Consider the following 23386-nt stretch of genomic DNA (forward strand, 5'->3'; position numbering starts at 1 on the left):
CCACTCATTGACTTTCAACAAGTGTTTCCGGAGTTACAGAGTGTAGATTTTATCCAGCCCGTTCTGGTGCTTATGTAATCATGACGGGGCACCATGCCACAGTGACAAGGCTCAGATCCCGCCTAGGCCTGCGACCAGTCCACTGGGCTTCCTCCAGTGCACTGCGTTCGTGATCTCCAAGCACACCCACGATGCTGACCAAAGACCAGCGCATGCAGAGTTGGAACGTGCGGTTCATGGTTGGTACGGATGCTGTCGCCGGAATTTATCAGCGCAATGACATGCTACACATTGCCGACGTCGCGCGGGAGATTCACCTCTGTCTCGTCTTCAATCGCCCCGATGCCGAATCGTGGCAGCCGGCGCTGCTCCTGCGCGACGCGGCTACTGGCCCCAACCAAGTACTGCTCGTCCTAGATCAGCAAGACCAGACTCTATTCCCAACCCCAAGATCGAAGGACGCGCAACAGTACGACTTCGTCTTCCACCAGCACACCCAGTGTGCCGGGGAAAGCACACATTCCCTCGGAGGTAGGGCATCATCTCCCACCTCCTTCGCGCTTCGCAAGACTGACATGACAGGCTTCAGACTCGTGCATTCGCCGCGCCGATCTACCCAGACAACGTTACGACCCACGGTACCTCGACATCGGCAAAAAGTTTACAGACCCTCGAATCCCGACTGTCCCGCTGCGAAAGATCGCTGGCACAAAGCGACGCAATAGCTCCTCTGCAACTGCCTCGATATCGAATACGACCAGTGCGTCGCCTGGGAGGGCGACTACCGCAGACGATGAGGTACCGGCGTCTATCATCTCTTTCGAAGAAGCGCGTCCCCGTATCAATGCATTCCGGTCAAACGTCCTCGCGAATGGGTATATATGTGCCTTTAGTGGGATGGGTAAGTCTTGGCTACCCGGCGGCGTAGCCGGCCCAGGTGTCGAGGCCGCTCATGTGGTTCCGCATCTCCACTGGCATACTTACCCTTTTGACGATGAGATGAGGGTGGCAGATATCAATAATCCCATAGAAATGAAGCAAGTGTGGCAGCGGACGTGGACGTAAGTGCTATGCTTTATATCATCAAGTACCCAACGCGCCGCTGACGTATAAAAGATTCTCGAACGGGTTGCCTATGCTCAGCCACCTTCACAAGTGCTTTGACGATCGAATCATCTCCATTCACCCCGAAACACGGCGCATACGAGCCTTCGCCGACTACGATATTCTGACCCAGTATCACGGCCAGCTGGCACATCTACCGGCAAATATCGACTCGAAGGCCTTGCGGCATCACTGGGACATGTGTTGCCTGGAAAATATGCGGTCGTGTTGGCTAGTTCAGGAACCTGACCCGAAGACGCTGGTCTTGACACCTGTGCCACGCATACCTCTCGGCGGCAGCATCGACAGCGGACAGAACCTACAGCAAACAACCCCGCAAGCGCCAGCTCCATTCTCAAACCCGCAGCGCCCGCCCCGGCCAGCAAGCCCTGAGGAGCGGAACCTACAGTCCGATCTGCAGACCCTGAGCCCGATCTGCGACCTAGAACCAGAATCTTATCACCCTACATACAAGACAGAAAATGCTCGCGAACACCCGCCTTCCCCCCCGTCTAGTGAACCAGGCCCGGAAAAGTGTGCATTGTGGTGGCTGGGGAACGAGGTGATCGACAACGCGGCCGACGCAGAGGCTCTGATGCGGAAGGGCTGGCTTCTCGAGCTAATGAGTGAAGAGGACGTGTCGTCAAAGATAGTACGGCGTGCACTCAGCCGAAGGCGTAGGCAGCGTGCGGGGGAACAGCAGCTGTGGTGGTGTGGGACCGAGGTCATCAACAACGGGGCCCAGGCCGAGGCGCTGACAAAACAGGGATGGCTTCTTCAGCCTATCGATTTGAGCGACGACGAGGAAGAAAGTAGTGACGAGGGGGAGCAGAGTGGGAATGACGACCCCGACGCACAATGTGAGCCTACAGATAGGCGCACATACTGGCGCCTCGGCGCTGTTGTGATCAAAGACCCAGCCAGGGCCGAGGACATGGTACGGCAAGGCTGGCTGCTCCAGACCGTCCATGGGCATGACAGAGAACAAGATCGTGGCCGTTCTCTCAAGAAAAGAAGATGTGTATCAACGGATGTTGATGCAGGCCCGGCAGTCCCATCCACGGAAGCTAATGAAGGCTTGGATATTGCCGGGGAGCATAATGAGGCGTATGTAGACGGCGCCCCAGGGACGAAGAGGCAGAGGCTTGCATGATCGTCAGTCTCATTGAATCAACATTTCCATGCCGGATGCCGCAGCTGAGCAAGCACTGTTGAGTTCTTCCGTCACTTGGAACCAACGCGAACTGCAGTTTCGTCCCACCCACACCCCACATCAGGCTCGTCAAGCCTTGCATCCGTGCTCCGGCCACATTGGGGTTGGAGTGGTCACACATTGTCTGTCTACCAGGATGATTTCATTGTTTGCGGTCTAGCTGCATATGCACGTCTGCCACCCGTGCGATTGATTACTGGGCATACGCAGATTAGGGGTGGATTGGTTACGCCAGGGTATCACTAATTTGAAGCGGTGTCCTGGGTGCTGAGACGATGCGGTAGCAGAGCACATCATGCAGTACTGAGAATCTTGCTGGCAGCTAAGGCACTGGTGGAATGGCTTATTGTTTAGGCAGCTTCCACAAATCGAGCAGCACTTAAGGTCTTTATGGTGGGAACCTTGCTTATGGCCGGGATCTCTTTTAAGATTAATGCCATTAGTATCATCCCTCCATCGTTTGGGACCCATACCGGGCTCATGGTACTGGCGTTTCGCAAATGTGTTGGCGGAGTTGGGCTTTGCTGGCTTCGACGTGGGCTTGCTGGCAGTACTCGATCCAGTAGTGCCTTCGCCGGATGATTGCATTGTTGACCTTATCGGCCCGTTTTTGCGTTGAGCCCTGCTCTTTAGCAAACGGGCCATTGAGGCCGTATCAGAGTTGCGGCTGGCATTGAATATGATGACTAGGTGGGTCCATGTGTATGACTTTAAGACGTTGGACCCGGGCTACTCAGAGCTGCAAGTCTGGTTGCACTGATGGCTGTGCATCGACGGGGTCTGGACATAAACATTAAGGTACTTGAAACCCCAACTCAGTACTTGCCCTGAGCGCAGAGTACATTAGGGGCCAGTAGCTGGATTGATTCATGAACTGTGAATTGCTTATGTTGTATCCCGCATTTAGAAAGTTAGCTGCAACAGCTAGATTTAATAATATTATTATTTTAATTACATAATAATATGTTTATAAATAGTAAAAATAAATGTTATAACTGATAATAAGACTTATTTACATTTTCTATGATTTAATTGCTCTTACTAACTTCCCCACTGTAAGAGGAGCTCAGCTATATCTGTGTATCCTCTGATGGTTGCAAAATCCAATGCCGTCATATCAAATTCCCCCTTAATCTCTTGATCAGCACCGTGTGTTAATAGTACATTGACCGAGCGAGGCTGATTGTACAACGCTGCCACAATCAGTGGGGTGTCTCCAAAATAGTTCTGTTGGTTCAACCCCATTCGGCAAATGTACTCGTATTGTTCTGCCGCGATACTGTCTTCCAGTAAAAATTCCAACAAGACATAAGATTCTTCTTCGTCGCAGCCGGCTAGATAGTGTAACGCAGTGTCTCCAAGACGATCAGGAACAAGCGGATTGACCCCATTGCGGAGCAGTGCCTGCACGACATTTATTTTCCCCCCGCTAAAACGTCGAGCTGGAGTGCGCAGGACGAAATGGAAAATGGAGTCTCCGCCGTACTCACTTAGAGGGCGGCCAAACTCTAATATGTGGCTTGGAAGGAGTAATCCAAGCATGCGAGTTCCCAATAGGCATGCATCGTAGAGGACCCATATGTTCTCCCTCCTTACTGACGCCCCTGCAGCAATTAGGAACTGCACCTGGGAGAGGTCGTCATTGAGAATAGCTTCTGCAAGCAAGAAATGCTCCGTTCGCCTGTCTTGATTGGAGATCAAAGTTGAGCTAGTGCTGCAGCCTGAGGACCATGATTCAGTCGGGCTTGCAACAACCGTAGGAGTAGGAGAATCCATTTTAGGTTTAGTTTTGGCACGTTTGATGCCCTTCTATATATTTCGTCTTTCTTTTTCCAATTCATCAAAGATAAACACATTAATGAATATGGAATGTGAAGAAGAGTATTAAGGGAGAAGTGTGCTTATTATAGGGCACTGAATAAGGCCACAAAAACCGGCCCATTGCCACACCAGAATTAAGAAATAAGGAATGACACACCTCTTGTTGGCATTGCTATGCTAATTCAAGGAATAAAATGCACAAGAACCCACCTCCTCCTCCCCCTCCTCACTTCCTGGAGTCCAAAGTACCACTTCACTGTACCATAGTCTTTCCCAACTACCAATCCACCCACAATGTCTGAGAGTCATGATTGATCAGGCTTGAAACATGACTGCCCCTGCTAATCTCCATTTCGAGCACACTTCCCAGACCGCCTCCAATCCCAACGGCTCCCCACAAACTGGCCGTCAAGAGGGTTGTCGTGCATAGCCAACATCACTTCACTTGATACCTCGATCCACTTTTCGTCCAAAGTTTTGCCGATAAAACATTGGCCCTCGCCTTCCCATGCCAATTCCACCAGGTGCCCGACACCATCGGGTCGAACTTGAACCGACACAGCGTCGCTGTGTTCCTCGAACATCCAACGGATGTCCGCAAAGTTATCAGAACCCGATGACCATGACGCCAGCCTCTTCTTCCAGTGACACTCGTCTCTTTGCGTTCCGAAAGTCACGAAAATCTTCTCCAATCGCAAGAACACCTTCTCTTCGTGCAAATAACGAGCTGATGGGCGAGCAGACGCAGCGTGTGGCCGCATGGCGCTCGACTGTTTTGCCTTGGCGCGTTTTGACGTCCTGGAAAAATTGACTGAGCAAGCCTTGCGTTTTTTCCCCTGTGGGATTGGAGAACCAGGCGAGGCTCGCAGGCTCGGTGGCGAAAATAGTGAGTCGGTCGACGGCGGTCGGTATAGTTGGGCCTGCTGTTTTCCAGCCGTGGTGGGGAGGTTTGAGCAGTGACAAGAGTTGCCGCTATCAAGCGTGGCGCACGAGAGGCTTCCCAGACCGTCTGGTATGAGCTTCGCAATGTCTTCGGTGAGGTCAATTGGATTCGCCTCCGTGCCCTTCTCAGGGGTCATCTCCGCTAAAGCGAGAGCCAGGAGCTCATCGTGACTCATAGCGATCACCTCTGACAAGAAGCGGTCGTGTCGGTCCGGCAGCCAGAGGCCATATTCAACTGACGCCAGGTCGAATTCTGCGTCGCTTGAGCGGCAAGGAGGATGGTCATCACCATCCACGTTGTCCACGTGGATGATTGAGGGAGTCGTGGCTGGCTGGGAACTGTCCATGATACTGACAGCATCCGCATCATAGAGAGGCGCTTCTGTGAAGGTTGAAGCGTAGAGTATGCCCATAGCTGTGGCTCTGCGGCTTTCTGAGATCCGGTGGAGAGAAATGAAAAAGGGAAGATGCTCAAACAGAGATCCGAGAGGCCGTCATGCCCCTTAAATATTCAGCCTCAGCGTCACTGCGGTGGGTCAGACGGGTGGCACAGCCTGCTGTCCTTGATTTCCACATGACTTCGGATCTGCGTCGGAGGAAGCAACTCATGATGTTTCTCAAGACCGAGCGCGGATGGGCTGCCTCCTGCGTCGAACGGCTTGGGTGTCCCCGGCTGGTGCCTTGAGATGGAGAGGCTTGTCTGTGGTGCAGTCTTATTCACATCGAGGCGAAGACAGCAGGCGGGGACGCTGGAGGGAAGGCTTTTTGAGCCAACACCGGGCAACTGGTGGTTCTGGGGCCCAGGGCATACCCAGCCGCGGTCTTGATCTGGAAGAGCGGTTTGTGAAGTGCTTTGATTCATGCCTAGATACGGTGACGCTGACGTATTGCAGAACCGCAAGGTCTCAAAACTTTCGAAGGACTCTTCTCCTGGTACAGAGACAGCGACGGCGACTATATCCAAGGAACGTCCATGAAGTATTGAAGACCTGGAATTACCCAGTGACCGGGAACTTGTGTGATACTACGGTAGGCCCTGCCAGTGATAGGCCAGATGCCCGCGTGAGCGCTTCCACAGGACTTTGAAGGGCTTACGCTCTAGGAACCGAGCTTGACGAACAGTGTGCGGGATTTAAGAAGGGTTCCTAGATTTACAATGCTGTGTCGTCCTTGACAACGACTTGAAAAGGCAATTGAGGAATCTGCATCTGGCATCATCGGCTGGGCCAACACGGCAAGATACAGCAGCGAACTTGACGATGGCCACCGAGAGTTCCGCGAGGGATCAGATACGGAGCCCGCAACTTGGACAATGCAGCCAACGAGTACAGACCACCGGCGCGCCCGGGATGGATCACGCTGTTGATGCTATAATTGGGAGTCGGCCTGGGGCGGCTTTGAAACCTTGTCAGAAAATCTTGATCGACTTGATGAAAGACTTGGAGGAATGAGTGGAGGATGATGCCCACCTGGGCAGGTTCGAGGGCTCTTCTGCGCCTCAGCACCCCAACGCCAACATGACCATGGGTAGTGGGTTCAGGTCTGTGTCCAGGATCATGACTGCAATCACACAATTTTATGCACTTTATGCTAGGTCTTCTTCTTAGAACCTACCAGCATCTTGTGTGCTTGTGTTCATAGGATTGCGGTGGTTTGTCCAAGCCCTCGTATTGTTAGCTGTGATGAACGTACATGGTTTATTTCTGCCCATGCAAAGGGTAGCACTGCATGACGGGTCCACAACATTGGTTGTTCCTCTTGCAGCTGATAAAATTAGAGCGCGTAGTGTTGGTGAGGCCTTTGCAACACTGGTGATCACGATACCATTTCGTTGGTCGTTGGAGTGTGTCTCGGTCACGAGTCAGTGTCGTGGGTCAACGGCTACCCTAGAAGTGTGATGCGTTCTGCATCGCGTTGAACTAGGCCATTTCCTGTTGCACGCTTGCTTTGTTTTTGGGAGATTGTGAATCACGGGTCTTCTTTGCCATGCAGGTTGGTGGACTGAGACGCATGAGTTGGGGCGTTTATTAGATTAGGATCCGCTCCACCCCATCACCAGAAATATACCCTGCATCGTCAGTTGCGCCTCTTACCAACCGCGGCTCCGCGGGCGGGCGTTGCGGGCTCTGCGGGCTCTGCGGGCTCTGCGCCGATACGCCGGGACAGGCCTCGGGCGTTGGTTGAGCATATCGGGACTCTTCGGCCATGACTCCGTATTGCAGAGATATGGGTTGCATTTTGTGATAAATATGTGCGACCGCAGCTCATCTACTTGCAGCTCGCCCCAGCATCCAGCATCATCTTCAAAGGACCCTTCTCTAGATCTGGCGCATCCAGCCCTCTCTGTCTTTCAGTCTTCCACAATCTGCCATTACTTTATCTACAATGTCCGCTTCTTCTGCCGCGTCTTCCCCTTATCCAACAACCGTGCCTGAGACACTCATTGCCACCCGGATCAACGTCCTGGAAAGACTCCTTTTTCGGGAGATTGTACTTCATCAATCAACCCAGTCCATGCTGAGGGAATCTCAGGCCTACTGCAAGACGTGGCAGCATGTATACGCTGACGCTCAATCTGACCTCCACAATGTGCAAGTACAGCTGTCCGCTGTCGACCTGGAAAGACTTCTTCATCGGGAGATTGTACTTCATCAATCAACCAAGTCCATGCTGAGGGAGTCTCAGGCCGACTGCAAGACATGGCAGGATGCACACGCTGAAGCTCAATCTGACCTCCACCATGTGCAAGTACAGCTATCCGCTGTCGACAAGGCGGCTCGTGAGGTTCTCCATGAGAACGTCAGGCTTAATGGCACCATCGACCGCATTGTAAAGGCCCCGTTGGTTTCCAAGAGCGTTCGTTGAACATGATCTAACGATAAGACAGGCACCATTCAGAGGAATCACTCCCGCAAATTCCGAATACAGCGAAGTAGCCGTGGAGGAATGCACATACAGGAATGCTGGGGGTCTATCCGCGACAGGGGAGATTCCTATCACTATTGACTGGAAATAATAGGCTTGAAGGAGATGTCTCATTGGGTTGAAGGTCTTTTGTAATATATCCCTTGTATCAGCAAATGTTCAAGCATTTGGAGAATCTCATCCAATTCAAGCCTCTGGTCTCAATTTTGATGAGCGCGCTCTTCTCGTGGTCTCTAGTGACTGCAGGACCTGAAGGCTCAACCTGCTTGAGTACATGGACTCTCTTATGCTACACACATGCATGAGCGTGTTGGAAGGAACAAATCAGAAGTTACTATGTTGACATTCAAAACGAGACTGCAAAACACTGCCAGTGGGGCCCAGGGCTAATCACGACGTTTCTCCGACCTCGCCCCGTGCCTTTGCCTGCTTTCGCCCTGTCACCCTGCGTTCAGGGCGCTCAGGGCAGTCGCCCAGCTCCACTTCGCTGAATTTCCGCTTGCGGTTTCCGCGGGATCCTACACTGCCTTGGACACCTCCCACTTTTTGTGTGGTTTGTACCTGGTGAGTCACTAATCCAGGATCGTGATCCACGACGGAGTCAATATCCATCAAATCCATCGACGTTGCCGATTTGGGTAGGAAAGGTCGTCTAAGCGAGGGAACCAATTCTTTGTCGTCGAGATCAATAGTCGACAAGACCTCTGGTTCCGGGATTATGCTTGCTCTTGTTGAAATCACCCGACCGCACAGGAGGAAATCTTCCATCAGCTGCCAATTACCTAACATCGGCAGCCATTTCAGGCCATCATATGACTTTTTCTGTTCCGTAATAAAATCCCATATTTCTATCATGGCCTGTAGCTGACGTCTAACTTGATTGAAGGAATGAATATCACGGCCCAAGAAGTCAGTAATAGCATGCGCTACCCCAAAGTTGCTATGATACGGTGGAATGGTGTCACTAGTAATAACGTTCCCAGACTTGAGCATGGACTGGATAGCAGTCTCGAATGGATTTTCACTTGGGCCATGACGCTGACGCCAATAATAAGCGAGCTGCAGAATGGTCGCCTCGGTGGCACAAATGGCCTTGGCTGGTGGCACACTACTGGATGACATGGTGTTGGTATAGAATTGTAAGGAGCATGGAAGTTGGAAATGGGACATGTTTCGTGGCACAAGATTCTCTTGGAAATCACACGATACCTATATATTCCAGTTCACAGGTAAATGGTTGCGGAAAATGTGGCGAAGAACAAGCATTTTAATTCCTTAAATAAGGCGGTAGATAATTTCAGGCCGGCCAGCACCACCGGACCCATCTCAATCTGACAAGACCTCCTCATCTATATCTTCAAATACAGTACAGTTATCAGGGTCATACTCCTCCTCCTGCTCACTGGGCCCCGGCCTGACATCCGTTTCCGTTGTGCCGCGCAGGTGCCCCTATATCTCGTTAGTAATCTTTGCATAATAATAGATCCAAATGATTCTTACTATCTCCTTCAGGATACAGAAGAGAATGTTTTCCAGCCGATTCAGTCGAACGTTCAAATCTTGAATCACGCGTCCAGTCTCAATAGGGCGATGATGAACCTCATTGAGGTAGGCTCTGTACCACTGAGCTGCGGTCTCTCTGAAAAATGCTGCTGCATCTTCAGTGCGATAGGATTCATGAGACGGGCGGAGTGGAGGAAGCGTATGTAATCCTGTGGACATGATGGCTGGGAGATTGGCTAGGCTTCTGTTGGTTTGGGTTGAGAGAATCAATCTAAATGAAGTAGCACATAAAGGCTGTGACTCTGTCTCCTTTTATCATGGGAGATAACGGTCTCCAGTAACAAGAAGAATCCGCGATATAAATAGCTCCAGGGATTCTATTTGAGAACGCCAGTGTCGGTGCAGCTTGGGATGGGCACTCCCCAGCTACAAGAATAGGATTGCACCAACTTACAACTCACAAGCACACCAATGCTTTGCTCTGGGGTTACCACTGCCAGTAATTAGCCGATTCAACACAAAGTCACATCCAGTAAGATTCGTGAGAGGAAGGACGCTGTAAGCTGGGAGACCTCTGCAGAGCTTTCCACGCCCCCCTTCTTGATTCGGCAGCCAAGCACAGAGACCTCAAGTGCTCTTTTCGAGGGAGCAAGAGCCTCCCGGGAACACTCGCAGGTCGATCACAATGCCCATCCCCTTGGCTGTGATGCGGATGGAACGGCAATGAGTCGGTTGGCCCCCGGATCCACTCCCCAGACTCCGCGGGGCTCCATTCGGCCTGGAGCACGCCGTTCCCAGCCATCCCAGCCCAGCCTCTTGTCACCGTGGCGAGAAGCGGATGAGTGAGATTGCATGACACCCCGGTTGGCGGAACAGAATCGCGCAGAGCCGCGTAGTGTGGGTATACGTAGGCTTGTGAACATGTGGGGACGGCGCGAGTCAAGTCCATGCAGCACACTATTGAGCCAACAAGCGGTCCAACGGGAATCTTCCTTTTGTTTTGGGCACTGCTAGTATACTCCACATCAAAAGCCACCTACCGGGACGACGAATTCCACCCTCCCTGGGCCGACGAAAACGATAGTTATGCCGAAAACGGAAAAGCGGCTCCACCTAAAAACTTGACATCTCAGTCGAATTGAATTCACTCTCCCAGGCTGGAAATTAAATTAAGAAAGGGCCGGCTGGGGCGAAGGGTTGAGCGTAGCGAGTGGCCGGTAGGCCTTGCCCAAGCACTATTTAAGGCCCAACCCGGTACTCTTTGTGTTCCTTAAAATGAGCGAGATGCGTTTTCTAAAGTGATGTTGGAGTTGAGGAGGCCAAGATTTAAAGGTGGGTCCGCTAACTGCCTATGGCATAACTATCGTTTTCGTCCCCCCGGGGAGGGTGGAATTCGTCATGCCGGCCACCTACCTATGCATGACTCCTTGACCTCGTCCCGAGGGAATGGTATAGGTTCTGATTGGCCAGAGTGTTGCGTGTTGGTTCTCTTGTGTGTTCAGGCATCCAAAATAAAATACCACCCTAGGTCTGTTCGTGACTGTGCACCAGTTCCCAACAAGAACGCCTCGGGAAACAGAGCCTCCTTCCTGCTTTTCCAATGTCGGAAAAAGATCACACGAAATCCCCAGGACGCAAGTTTCTGCATCGCATGCAGGAACTTGCCGTCTCGAGCCGATGGCATCCTCAACGGCATTCACCGGATGAACAACTAGGTGCCAGCCTCTTAGACCCTTCATCTATTCACATACTGGTAGGTCAGCATGAAACACGTCCAACCCACACGCTGACCGTTGATAGCGGGACATCGACTCTCTCAAGCATGATTTGGCAATATGGTGCACCGGGAACCCTCTCATTGACACCCTGTTAAAGAAACTTGACTCTCTGTCGGAGAAACACCTCTCTCTTGCACATGCCTACAAATCCATGGCCACTGAGTTACAGGAGCTGAGAGAGGGGAGGGGAGTTGTTTCTGCTCGGAACAGGATGGTTGACGACCTGAATCTAATTCTGGCTGAAAACGCTAGGTTGCGCTTGGAAAATCTTGAGCGATGGGGTCAAATTTGCGACTTGGTGGACAAGTATGACCTTCTGTGCTGCTCTTGTCGAGGTGTGACCCATAGCTGGATTTAGAATCAAGGACCGAGATTAGACCAACGATCTTGCGCCCCCTCCCTTTTCCTCCCTCCGGTTACAGGTTGTTGGCCTCACCTCTGCCCCATCTTCTCAGCCTTGGCCCTGGAAAGGTAGAGAACCAACAGAAGCCAAATTTAATCCCTCATGGTCCACACTGGGTGTTGTGGGCCCAGGGTAGATATGCAACCGAACTAAGGCCGTAGGATCGTGATCATTGTGTTGGTTGATGCAAAGTGTGACGGGATCTCCGGCAGCGGCGCTTGAGTACGATCCCAATTTGAACGTTTCATACAAGATAAATACACATCCATGAGCTGGTTGTGGCCCGATATACTTTATTCCACCTGCGAGCAGATCTGTAGCACCTAACATCCTCATTGAACACCCCAACTTGTCCGTTATGGCCCATCACTACCTTCAGTCCAGTACTGGATCTCTGGAAACCCAAACCCCTGAGGATAATGTTTCCTCGCAGGGAGATGGCCCAGTTGACAAGACTCACGGCGTGTCTAGTGAGGTCTGCCAGGATATCGGCGGCCTCATCCGCTTCACGAATGGTGCTGTGAAGCAGAAAACCACATCGCACTGGAGCCCTAACAAGCACCAGATGCTCATCATGTTCGCCCTCTCCATAATATCTTTCATGGTGGCCTTGGATGCTTGTATAATTGTGACTTCATTGAATGTAAGTTCACGGCCCTCAGCGTTACCACTTTTATACTGATGATCTGTCTAGGCAATTGTGCTTGATCTAGGTCTAGACACGACCACCGCATTCTGGATAGGCACTTCCTACCTTCTGTCAAACGCCGTGACCATGCCCTTCACTGCTGAGCTCAGCAACATCTTTGGGCGACCAGTTGTGCTGCTGGCATCGCTTGCCTTCTTCACGGGTGGTACATTATTGTGCTGCCTCGCAAGATCCATCGCCGTCTTGCTTGCTGGCAGGAGCTTGCAGGGCATAGGTGGTGGCGGAATTCTGGTCCTCAGCTTGATCATCTTCACCGACATGGTGCCTCTTCGTTGGCGTCCCAAGTGGTATGGTTCAGTGTAGGTAAACAGGCTTGCTCTTTCGGAGACCACTTGACTGACATCTATAAGGCTTGGAGCATGGGCTTTAGGCAATTGCCTCGGTCCCGTTGCCGGCGGATTGATTGCTCAGAATACGAGCTGGAGATGGGTTTTCTACATCATGTTCCCGTTCTGCTTCGTGGGAACTGCCCTGGTCTTATGGCTGCTCAAGTTCAGGGCTCCTCCGGCGACTGCCTCACAAAAGATGCAGAGAGTAGACTGGCCAGGTGGCGCTCTCTTCATTTCGTCCGCGACATCATTTCTCGTGGCTGTGTCATGGGGTGGAAGCCAATTCAGTTGGACGAGCCCCCAGACGCTTGTTCCCCTCTGTCTTGGAGCCCTTGGATTGGCTGGGACCTTCTTCTATGAAGCGAAGTATGCCAAACGGCCATTTCTTCGTCAGAGTCTGTTCTTGAACGTCAGTTCTATCGCCACGTATACTTGTGGTCTGATCCAAGGTTTAGTGGTATGTTCACCAAGTTCTCTGGGAGTGACAAATGCTGACTCGCTCCTCTAGATATATGGGCAACTCTACTACATACCATTCTACTTCCAGTCCGTCAAGGGTTATGGAGGTGTCATCACGGGTGTAGCTATCCTACCTGTGATGATCACATTAGTCCCGAGCTCGATTGCAACTGGTGCAGTCGTCACAAAGACAGGTCGCTACCGCTGGCCGATCTGGCTTGGCTGGGTCCTTGTCACGGCGTCATCCGGCCTCACCATGATCTTCGACCGTGCGACGCCTATTGCCGCGTGGGTCTTCATTCTCATCGCTTTGGGCTTCGGTCATGGCGCTGTGCTGAACGCCCAGAACTTTGCTACCCAAGCCATGTGCATGAGTGGTAGGGAGGGCCATGCCGCTGCAATGTATGCCTTTTTGCGACAGTTCGGGGTGACCCTTGGCGTGGGGATAGGTGGAACCATCTTCCAGAACATCATGAGCATCAAGCTTAGATCGCAGGGCCTCAGCACTGATATCGCACTGCACAGCGAGGCATTCCTGGTGGAATTGGCAAAGCTCCCTGCCCACAGCGGTCTCAAGGATCAGGTTCTCGATGCATATGTGTACGGCCTGAGTGGTCTTTACCTTTTCTTCACTTGTGTGTCTGCGATCGCGTTCCTTCTGAGTTTTCTTATTAGGGAGTTCGAGATGCACGAGGAGGTTCAAACTGAGCATATTCTGCAAAGAGTCAGTCTTTTTGAACTTTCGTAGTTTGAAGAGAAATGTCGTCTTAAGGTGGAAGGGGGGAGGGTTGCTGGGGAGGGAATGTTAGTGAGGGCAAAAGGGGGCACCATGGAGTGCGTATGTATGAACATCTAACACAAGTTTGCAATTTGTATTTAATACGAGAAAATATTACATTCTCAGCTTAGACCCTACACAGTCACGAAAACCTGTGCAGTGAATTTACACAAAGTGGTATATTACTGCAGAAAGCCAAGACTTGGACTGGAAGAAACACGCACACATCGCATTCTCTAGGCCATTTATTCAGCATGATAAGCAAACTACTGCTTCCTTATTCCCTCTGGCTCTTTTGCAACCAGTCGAGCTAAGGGAGCTTATATGTCATATGAAATGGGTAGAAGGGACAGTAGGCAGTGTCGAACAAAACCAAACAGGAGAGAGAATAGAGCACAGCGAATTCAGCTGAAAGAGGTTCCTTCCAAGGAGGTCAAGTTGGCTCTAAAAATCAACAAAGATGATGGTGGGGCCGTAGGATCCCAGCCTTCGCACGAGGAGAGGCAAGAATTAATAATAGATTTACTCTTTGAAGGAATAGATCCAGCTGGTCTAAGTTTAGCTGCGGTGGACTGGGGAAACACTGTGTTCTCAAGAACCAGCACTGGTCGTGAGTACTTGTGGGGTGTCCGACGTCGCACCTGATCTGTTGGGTGCGACAAGGCCTGCATCCGGCAAACTCGGAGGATGCCCCAGCTGCTTGTTGGTGAATTCATCCAGGGGTGGATCATGTGGAATACCCGAGAAGGTGCCGAGTACCTGTCATTGAGTCATCTGATTTCTGGTCTGTCAAGAACACATAAGCCTTTCCCAACCCCAAGATTCTCTTGATCAGCAGCAGGCTGAGCAAACGGTTTTCTTACCCTCTACAATGGAGCCCAAGTCTTTCAAGCTTGAGATAAAGCTGTTAGGTTTATTGATAGATGTATTCAAGCGCTACCATCACCTCTACTCGCTCGAAGAGTTGACAGCAATGAAGAGTAGGGTGGAAGTGGACCGACTTTTCCTTAGGCATGGCAGTTCAACGGCTTTTGCACTGCTCATTCTAGCAAAGAGGCATGCCAACAGGAGAATCGGTCCTGTCTTCAAAGCCCTGAGCAACATGCGGGCGGCTGACAGGATGAAAATAGCCTCATCTACCGCGAAGGGTCTGTCGGATAAAGGTATCGACCGTCAATGGGAAGGTAAGCAACTGAGTCCTTCCGATACGGCCTGAAGCTGAACAAACAGCAGACACACCTGCAGGATCGAGGAACAACAAACCAAAACTAATAAGAGCAGACACTTCTGTCACATCTAGCGAAGCAGAAGAAGCAAGTTCTGGCGTCACCACTGTAACAAGCGATCCCCCAAACGATCCCCCGAGCCAGCAGACCGAGTCGACCCCCTTTTTGAACCCCACCCTGAGGAAGACAGACTCGAGGACTATATCAACTGAGGGAGCCAGTCCGGGCCTGCAGGATCTCGAGTCTGTCCACCCCGCAGCCGCACGTATGGCATGGATTCGCCAGCATATCTCGGAGCGCCTCAATATCACGACAAAGTATCGAAGTGGCCATGGAATCTTTTTTAGTGGAGAGAGGAGGATCTTGTTTAGAATCCGAGCTGAATACTTGGAATGCTTGGCGCGGGATCTGTTCCAGGTCAGTATCTTCGCAATGGCGGGACGCCGGTGTATATACAGGGACGGGATCGGGATCTATTGGGGACCCCAGGAGCCAGTCAGCCTTGAACGATGTCATCTAGACACCGCGGCTCGTGTATTGGGTGGAAGCCTGGCAAACGTCTTACGTCAAGGGGGTGACATCCGTTTAGAGGTTCCAGAGCATCCCTTCCAGGACGCTGCTCTCATAGTGGACTATTAGCAACGTGTTGCAGCGAGTATGAATAGATCAAGTCCCATCTACACCCTCGTCAAGAAACGACCAAACTGCAGTCAACTCAGTGTAGAGGTCTGCCACCGACGAGCGATCTGCAAGTTCATTCGTAAAACATACTAGTGGCGGGATTTCGCAGTTTGGCCGTAGGCGGAGGGCAGTAGCCTGGATTCCGCAAGCATGATACCATCCGGGAGTCAAGTCCTCCCTGTGCAGATAGTGTTGGCCTAACCCACGCAATTGGCCCTAGGCTTGACCTCTGGTTGATTTGGATCCACGGAGGAAATCCAGTCTTATTGCGTCTTGGGGAGCCCATGGACTCCCCTGCGAATTGCGACCAAGGCCTGAGGGCTATGATCTTGTGTGCTCCACGCGAACCCAACCCTTGGAAGAACGGGCCTACTCCCAGAACCATCATGAGTGCTCACCGCACAGCTCACCCACAAACATACGCTTCATCTTCTTGGCCTATTCTGAAGCGATCCCGGAGATAAATGTCGGTCAACTTCCGCACCCACGAACGCCGGCCGCATGACCGCCTTGGAATCATGAGACGGCGGTACTGGTGTCTTTCACCGAGTAACCCCCCATACTCCCTCATGGGGCTCCCTCCACATTGATTGTTGGCTGAACCCACTTCATGTCACTCATATAGAGTCGTTCCTTGGTGCACTCGATTTCATGGGTCTCTTGCGTGGGTGGGTTGAGATTGAGCTGGCACAGACATGCCCGGCCAACAAGCAGATAGGGTCAGGGGCTGATTGTCCTCTGTTGGCTTTCAGGGGCAATGTGACGATACATAACGCAGAAAACCGGTTATCATGGAACACATTAGTCATTTTGTTTTTCATGCCCATCCATCATCTGTGGATCCAACCTGCAAGTAGGTTGACGGAGTTCCGTTCATTTCCATGGACTGGTCCGTAGAGGCCTCCCGACGACGAGGGGACGTACGATCCAGGCAAATGCCGAGGCGCCGATGCCAGCCGACACGGCGGCGACAATCGCAACGATGTGACAACATATAAATCCCCGTGCCGTCGTCGCCTGACATGCCCAGATGTGCCTGCTACTCACACAGTCTCACGTTCTGGCCATTTGCTCACACACAAGCCTCACCCGCGTTGCCGCATCCTGGATCACACCATCGATATCATCAGATCTCTAAAACTACATTATGGATTCTCAGATTCGCTTGTTTGTTGGTCATATGAATCCATTTCCCCCGAGTTTAACTAATGAAAATATAGAAAGATTTTGAAACAACCCGCGACTGGACAAAGATACTTACCCGATTCATTAGGCAGCCCAACGGCAGTCTGCAAATGACTGTAGCAGTCGATATCACCTCTACTACCAATGATTGTGTTCCATCTCATATCCACGCCCGAAGCGACCGGAGACTGTACTGGTTACCCGCCAAGCGCCCAGTGGTTGGCCGTTGGCCCATCATGAAGCCATTCATTGAGTCGTGGGAGAGGGCGGAGAGGGTGGCTACGCAAGCTCTGCTATGCCAAAGCCGCGGGTCTGAATCGTCTGAGCCGTGCAGTCATTGTAAGGGAGGCGGTGGTGTTTTCGACAAGTGTGTTGCACTTCGGAATGAGTACAACAATCGTTGCGCGAACTGTGTTTTCTCTCAACGACGGGACTGTGAGCTCGCAACACGATATAATGTAGAGCCAGATTACGACTACGTCCCACGACAGCAATTGACACAGAGTGGCGGAGACCAAACGCGAGCTTCATCCAGGAAACTAAGGCGAAGGGGACAGAGAGAGCAGATGGCGGAGGGACAGCAGAGAGGGCAGACGGAGCAGAGAGGGCAGACGGAGCAGAGAGGGCAGAGGGCGGAGGGACAGCAGAGAGGGCACAGATCAAGGGGGCCGGAGCAGAGGTCGAGGCGGCCGGGGCCGAGGAGACCAGGACGGAGAGAACAGAGACCCACTCCTCGACCACAGGGTTCAAGGGAACGAAGAGCGATCTTGGCGTTACAGGGCACAGCGGAGAGACCGATCGACCTCGAATTGCTGGAAAATAGCACGTAAGCAAGAATGACCTCATACTCAGATTTTACCAGCCCGCTTGCTCCTTGTCAGTGGTGGGGTGTAACTTTCTTCGGTTAGATCGATGGGACTCTGTACTGTGCCACAGCCTTGAGCTTGTATCAATAGACTTTTCAGAGGAGGGACATAAGGTTCATGGCCTTCCGTCGTGCATGACAGTCTGTGGTCACAGGTGTCTCGCAAGTCCTGAAGGAGACAATTCGAGCACGTATTGTTGAATCCTGGATGGCCGCGGAGCACGACACAACCATCAAAAGGATTGCCTAGTTCTTGGCAGTTCAGGCAGGCTTTTTCCTCCGTTGTCACCCATCTGGGATCATTTTTGTCGATCACAGGCATCCTCGTGCCGCGTGTAAAGCACAGGATGGCATTCACGACATTTTTGTCTTTGCGTCGGAGGCCTTTGAGGAAGATGCCATCCAGTTCTGCCAGCTTGCCTTGGAGTAAGCGCTTCTCCGGAATATTCAATATGGCACGCTGCAATGGTAGTGTAGCCCAACCACCAACGGTTGTATCAAGAGAAACCAGGGTTTGCTGGTGAATCTTGCCGCTGCTTTCATCCAGCAGATAGATAAATATTTGTGGGTCTTGGTTATGCAGTTTATATGGAACGTAGCAAAGAATATTTGGGAAATTCATACTGGTTGACTGGTCGAGGTGGTCGACTGGTCGAGGTGGTCGACTGGTCGAGGTGGTCGACTGGTCGAGGTGGTCGACTGGTCGAGGTGGTCGACTGGTCGAGGTGGTCGACTGGTCGAGGTGTGTGCAGACTGGTCGAGGTGTGTGTAGACCGGTCGAGGTGGTCGACTGGTCGAGGTGGTCGACTGGTCGAGGTGGTCGACTGGTCGAGGTGGTCGACTGGTCGAGGTGGTCGACTGGTCGAGGTGGTCGACTGGTCGAGGTGGTCGACTGGTCGAGGTGTGTGTAGACCGGTCGAGGTGGTCGACTGGTCGAGGTGTGGGGTTGGAATTGGTAGGATTGATAGAGGGGTTAGGCAGCAAAGGTTGAGAAATATTTGCCCAGAGCAACCGACATTGGAGTGGCGAAACTAAGTACAAATAGTGCATGGTGTGCATTGGCTGGCCACTATAAGCGGCCATATACTAAAAGCCCGGCTGGCCGGTAACTAGGCCGTGACTCAAAGTAGAAATGTAAATTAAGGATTAAGAAAATATCTACTTCCTTTAAATATGACTAGTCATGCAAGGCAAGCAAATATATAAATACTAAAGAACATTCCTCTATACATCTTAATAAAAGTCTAGCTACTATATCGTTTAAGGCAAAAAGCATAATCTTCTCTCTGATTCCTATTCTTTTCTCCAAGTTACACTAGATTAAATATCTACGTTTGAGATGGTTCGCACTCCTGAAACCAAGGAAGATGCTGAGCAATTTGCTCGGCAACTACTAAGGTTGCAGAAATGGTGTAGTGAGAACAACAGAACGGACATCAAGATTAATCAAGAGCATTTAGAGATGTGTCAGGCAATCTGGCAAGACGAGCCAAATGTCTTAAGCGATGATGAAGAGGATATTCCTAAAAATTGGAAAAGTGCCTCCGGTGCTTTGAACGCCGGAAACCAAATCAGCAGTTATTGGAAGAAAGCCAATGGAGATTTGGGGAGGAATGAGAACAATAAGGGTGCGAGTAAGGATGTCGAAGATACGGAGGCCGCCGACAAAGCAGAGAAGGCCGCCGACAAAGCAGAGAAGGCCGCCGACGAAGCAGAGAAGGCCGCCCACGAAGCAGAGAAGGCCGCCCACGAAGCAGAGACCGCTGCTATGCTGGCGGGTCACCATGCTAAATCGGCGATGAACAGTGCCAAAGACATAGACAAGATTGCTAAAGATATGAAGAATGACGAATATACGAAGAAGGCTAAAGATATGAACACGGCCGCTGAAGATGCGAAAAAGGCTGCTGAAAAAGCAAAAAAGGCCGCTAGAGAGGCAAAAAAGGCCGCCGAAGATGCGAAGAAGGCTAGAGATGCGAAAAATGCCGAAGATGCGCAACAGGCCGCCCAATATGCGAAAACTGCCGCTGAAGATGGTACGAAGGCCAACGGCCAGGCATATCACCTCGCAAATCTTGCCATGCGGGAAGCAAATAAAGCAAAGGAAGCGGCCGAGGCAGCCAAACCCTCTCCCAAAGTCAAAACGGACCCCGATGCACAACAGGCTATACCTGATAGCAAAGTCAAGCTAGAATACCCTGATTTACTGGATGATGCCCTGGAACTATTCTCAAACTTGACCCTGGACAACAACAAAAATTTGGAAGTTGAAGATTTCGGCTCTAAGGGCGAACCAGATGAGATCTACTTCTTTCGGGACCCATTTACTGGGTTGGGCGAATCTGTAAAGGGAAACATATTGTTTACACCAATGAATGGCAAGTGTTTCGGCTTTGCATTGCCAACTGAGGATGGTAAGTTCAAATTTGGGTTTGCACCTGTCACGGGTCAGTACGAGAAGAAGTACTTGCAATTTCAGACGGCATATGGCAACAATGAAAGAAGTCGTGTCGTTATTATGTCGAAGGACCGCGAGCTTCGTACTTTAGGTAAGACCTAGCCAGCTACACATGTGCAAGATATTCTGTACTAAAAGATAGCAGGCTTTGACGACCTTGCACAGCTTCAGTACATCGGCACAGGCTATATGTTGCCACCTAGCGGCATCCCCTCTGATAGAATTATAGAGGAGGACGGTATGCCAGTATGGACCTATGATGGGGATACGTGCCCACCAACCTGGTCCATTTTCCAACATAAGAGAACGGGTAGGTTGGGAATGGTATCTAAGTCTTTGTCTTGTATTACATACAAGGATCACTTCAAGGACAAAATGATTACCTACCTGCAGGATACAAAGGTACCCATTCCAAGGAGGAGGGTTAAAAAGCAGTTTGCATATTTGTAGGGGTCCGGTTTACGCGTATGGGCTTTTACAGCTAAGGCATAATAGTTACACTCTTTAGAATTTTATTACTTATAGAATAGACTGAGAATACAATATATCACACTGATTTATTATATATAAAATGAAGGTTTCTGCAGCCTTGAGGAAAATTATAAGGTAACTTAACTATTAGGTGGTCGTGGTCTCATTTTTAATCTGTACACATATGCCTCTTAAGCAGTATGTATCCAGTCCCTTCATACAGTGGTAAACGCTTAAACACCCTTAACTATTAGGGTATTGTAGCTTAAGGTTTCCCCTTGCTATAACATGCTTGTTAGAACTGCCCAGTTGCTTATGTCAACCTCAACTGGGTCATGGATGCTTTGGATGCCCCATATTACCTAGAAACTCACCGAGTTGAAGATGCCTTTTCAAGCAATGCGCTTCCTTACAGGTATCTGGATTTATCTATAAGCCTTTTCACATAGATCATGACTTCGCTGATAGCACGTTTTGCACGCCATTATTCGTCACCGTGGCAGTCGATCCTTACTGCTCGTTCATGAATCTTCATCGCCTCCAGCCTCCACCGGGAGCGACCATCAGTACTTGGGCTTCGCGTGGATGTGCGCAGGGAGCTTCGCAGCGGACAGGAAGCGGATGGGTTGCTGATGACCTCCACTGAAGTTGGCACATATTAAGTGCCAGGATACGGAGAACACTAGCACACAAGGAACCCATCCGTTGCCGAGTCACAACTTCCATTGACAAATACACCAAGGATACTCCTCATGTACAGAACCACATGGGTTGAGGGAGGGTATGCAGCTTAAACCCATCCCTGAGCACAGATGATTCCATTTCAAGTATGTGTCAGGCAAGGACGGATAAAACAGATAGCCTTCCGAACCCACTCACATACATTAACACAATTGCCTGCCAGGTGTCTGCTCTTCATACCCATGTATGATGCCCATCAAGTATGATGACAATTTGCTAACAAGACTCTCGTCCTTCGAGACATCTTCCCATGTGACTTGAGTAGTGACTTTGGCTGAGACAAACAATTCGTCACCACGTATCTCCAAGTCAAAGATTTCCCAACCCTGGTGGCTTCCTACTATGTCTTTGCTTTTGATCACTGGGAAACTTGATACATTGGGATGGTTCAGGGTATCTTTCCAGTCGCGAGCGTCTTGAGATCGTATGTGTTCTTGGAGAGCATCTTTGGCGACACTCATAGCGTCTTCAACGCTCAGCAGAAGACAAGATGCTTCAGCTAGGAAGACAGCTTTTCCGAAATGTCTATTCCACTCCTGAATGCGCCAATTGATGCATGTGGTTACTGGTTGATTAGATCAGCTCAAGGCCTATGATCTTCAATGTTACACTTACATTTAGATGTTTCTAAGAGAAGGTCAAGCCCAGAATTGCTTTCAATAGACGCCATTGATAAGGACTGGAGATTACCAAGTAGATGATGTTAGATGCGATTGTGAAGAATAGATGAAGCGACATTGGGCTACAGGTTCCTTTTCAGGACATCCCGGGTTCCTTTGTACCACGGGTAACCTCACATTTCAGGCTCACAATAATGTCACGCCACCACACCTCCCCACTTGTGGAATCCCAGCTGACATGAGTCCAGGACCAGGTTGCCGAGGTCAGCTCTCACGGACGTCCAACCAACATTTGGCCAGGTGGCTATCCTAACCACCACTGTCCTGATTGCTTATATCTGTGACCAGTAAATACACTCAAAACATAGCATGTAATTGCTCCTGGTTTTGAATAGTCATGTGCACCTTCTTGCTACCTCCACATTGCTCTCCGCAAGCTCAAAACAAAACAAGCCGACTAAGTCCTCGAGTCGGATTCCAGACAGACGAACGTCTGATCTCAATTTAAGAAAGGGTATCCATAAGTTCATCAGAGCCTATCAATGAGTTTGTCTAGAGCTGGTCGACCATTCAATCCCCATAACAGATTACGCAGTAGGTTAGCGTGATGGATTCCTGGAAGAGAACGCATGGCTCTCCCAAGTATTATCTCGGCCAGGCTTGATGGTGGACCGGTATCACCACGGACAATACATCATCGACTCATCAGGGCTCAGAGGATGATCTTCTGACCGGAAGCTCCCCGACGCCTCTCAATGGTCGCCCCTTGTCGCCTCACGACATCTCTCCACCTTCATGGATTGGCCCATCACGATGGGCTCTGTGGAGATTTTACCAACTTAGCCATGTACAGGGCCCCCTGATGAGCTCTTTGCAGATCAACAGAACATCTGGGAATGCACCAGTGAAGAAGTAGAGCGGAGCCGCATTCAGCTGCAGCCTGAATTTCTCTGTTCCCTTGCGAAGCACCGATTCGGCTTCACTCGGAGTGCCAATGCAGGGATGAGCAGGCCATTCCAAATTTTGGGAATGATGCAGGGGGGAACCGGAAGCGGCTACAGTCAATACCCACTGGGAGGATGGGATTCAGGTCTACGTCCCGCTGCAGGAAGTGATAAGCGGAGTGTGCGTAGGCAGTGATTTGCGCAAGTGTGTCTGCAGGTGCCCACCGCCTA

The 23386-nt window shown here is 50.9% G+C and overlaps 6 protein-coding genes across 6 annotated transcripts; 4 read left to right on the plus strand and 2 right to left on the minus strand.

The window, feature by feature from the left end:
• Positions 1-191: 191 nt before the first annotated feature.
• On the plus strand, positions 192-2671 carry INS49_003959 (uncharacterized protein; the record flags this gene model as incomplete). Its single annotated transcript, XM_043164749.1, has 4 exons — positions 192-531; positions 590-1061; positions 1117-1964; positions 2640-2671. The coding sequence occupies 4 exons, from the start codon at positions 192-194 to the stop codon at positions 2669-2671; spliced, it is 1692 nt and encodes a 563-aa protein (XP_043018399.1).
• A 1808-nt stretch (positions 2672-4479) lies between these two features.
• On the minus strand, positions 4480-5493 carry INS49_003960 (uncharacterized protein; the record flags this gene model as incomplete). The annotated part of the gene is made up of 1 exon (XM_043164750.1): positions 4480-5493. One exon carries the CDS (start codon positions 5491-5493, stop codon positions 4480-4482), a length of 1014 nt encoding a protein of 337 aa, XP_043018400.1.
• Positions 5494-7465: 1972 nt separating this feature from the next.
• On the plus strand, positions 7466-8096 carry INS49_003961 (uncharacterized protein; the record flags this gene model as incomplete). Its single annotated transcript, XM_043164751.1, has 2 exons — positions 7466-7909; positions 7968-8096. The coding sequence occupies 2 exons, from the start codon at positions 7466-7468 to the stop codon at positions 8094-8096; spliced, it is 573 nt and encodes a 190-aa protein (XP_043018401.1).
• Positions 8097-9331: 1235 nt separating this feature from the next.
• INS49_003962 (uncharacterized protein) lies at positions 9332-9727 on the minus strand (the record flags this gene model as incomplete). The annotated part of the gene is made up of 2 exons (XM_043164752.1): positions 9332-9454; positions 9506-9727. 2 exons carry the CDS (start codon positions 9725-9727, stop codon positions 9332-9334), a joined length of 345 nt encoding a protein of 114 aa, XP_043018402.1.
• Positions 9728-12047: 2320 nt separating this feature from the next.
• INS49_003963 (uncharacterized protein) lies at positions 12048-13934 on the plus strand (the record flags this gene model as incomplete). The annotated part of the gene is made up of 4 exons (XM_043164753.1): positions 12048-12332; positions 12384-12697; positions 13124-13184; positions 13236-13934. The coding sequence occupies 4 exons, from the start codon at positions 12048-12050 to the stop codon at positions 13932-13934; spliced, it is 1359 nt and encodes a 452-aa protein (XP_043018403.1).
• Positions 13935-19383: 5449 nt separating this feature from the next.
• On the plus strand, positions 19384-20693 carry INS49_003964 (uncharacterized protein; the record flags this gene model as incomplete). Its single annotated transcript, XM_043164754.1, has 3 exons — positions 19384-20470; positions 20525-20617; positions 20683-20693. 3 exons carry the CDS (start codon positions 19384-19386, stop codon positions 20691-20693), a joined length of 1191 nt encoding a protein of 396 aa, XP_043018404.1.
• Positions 20694-23386: the final 2693 nt, after the last annotated feature.

Source organism: Diaporthe citri, assembly GCF_014595645.1.
Source record: "Diaporthe citri strain NFHF-8-4 chromosome Unknown scaffold_11, whole genome shotgun sequence".
Taxonomy (NCBI): domain Eukaryota; kingdom Fungi; phylum Ascomycota; class Sordariomycetes; order Diaporthales; family Diaporthaceae; genus Diaporthe; species Diaporthe citri.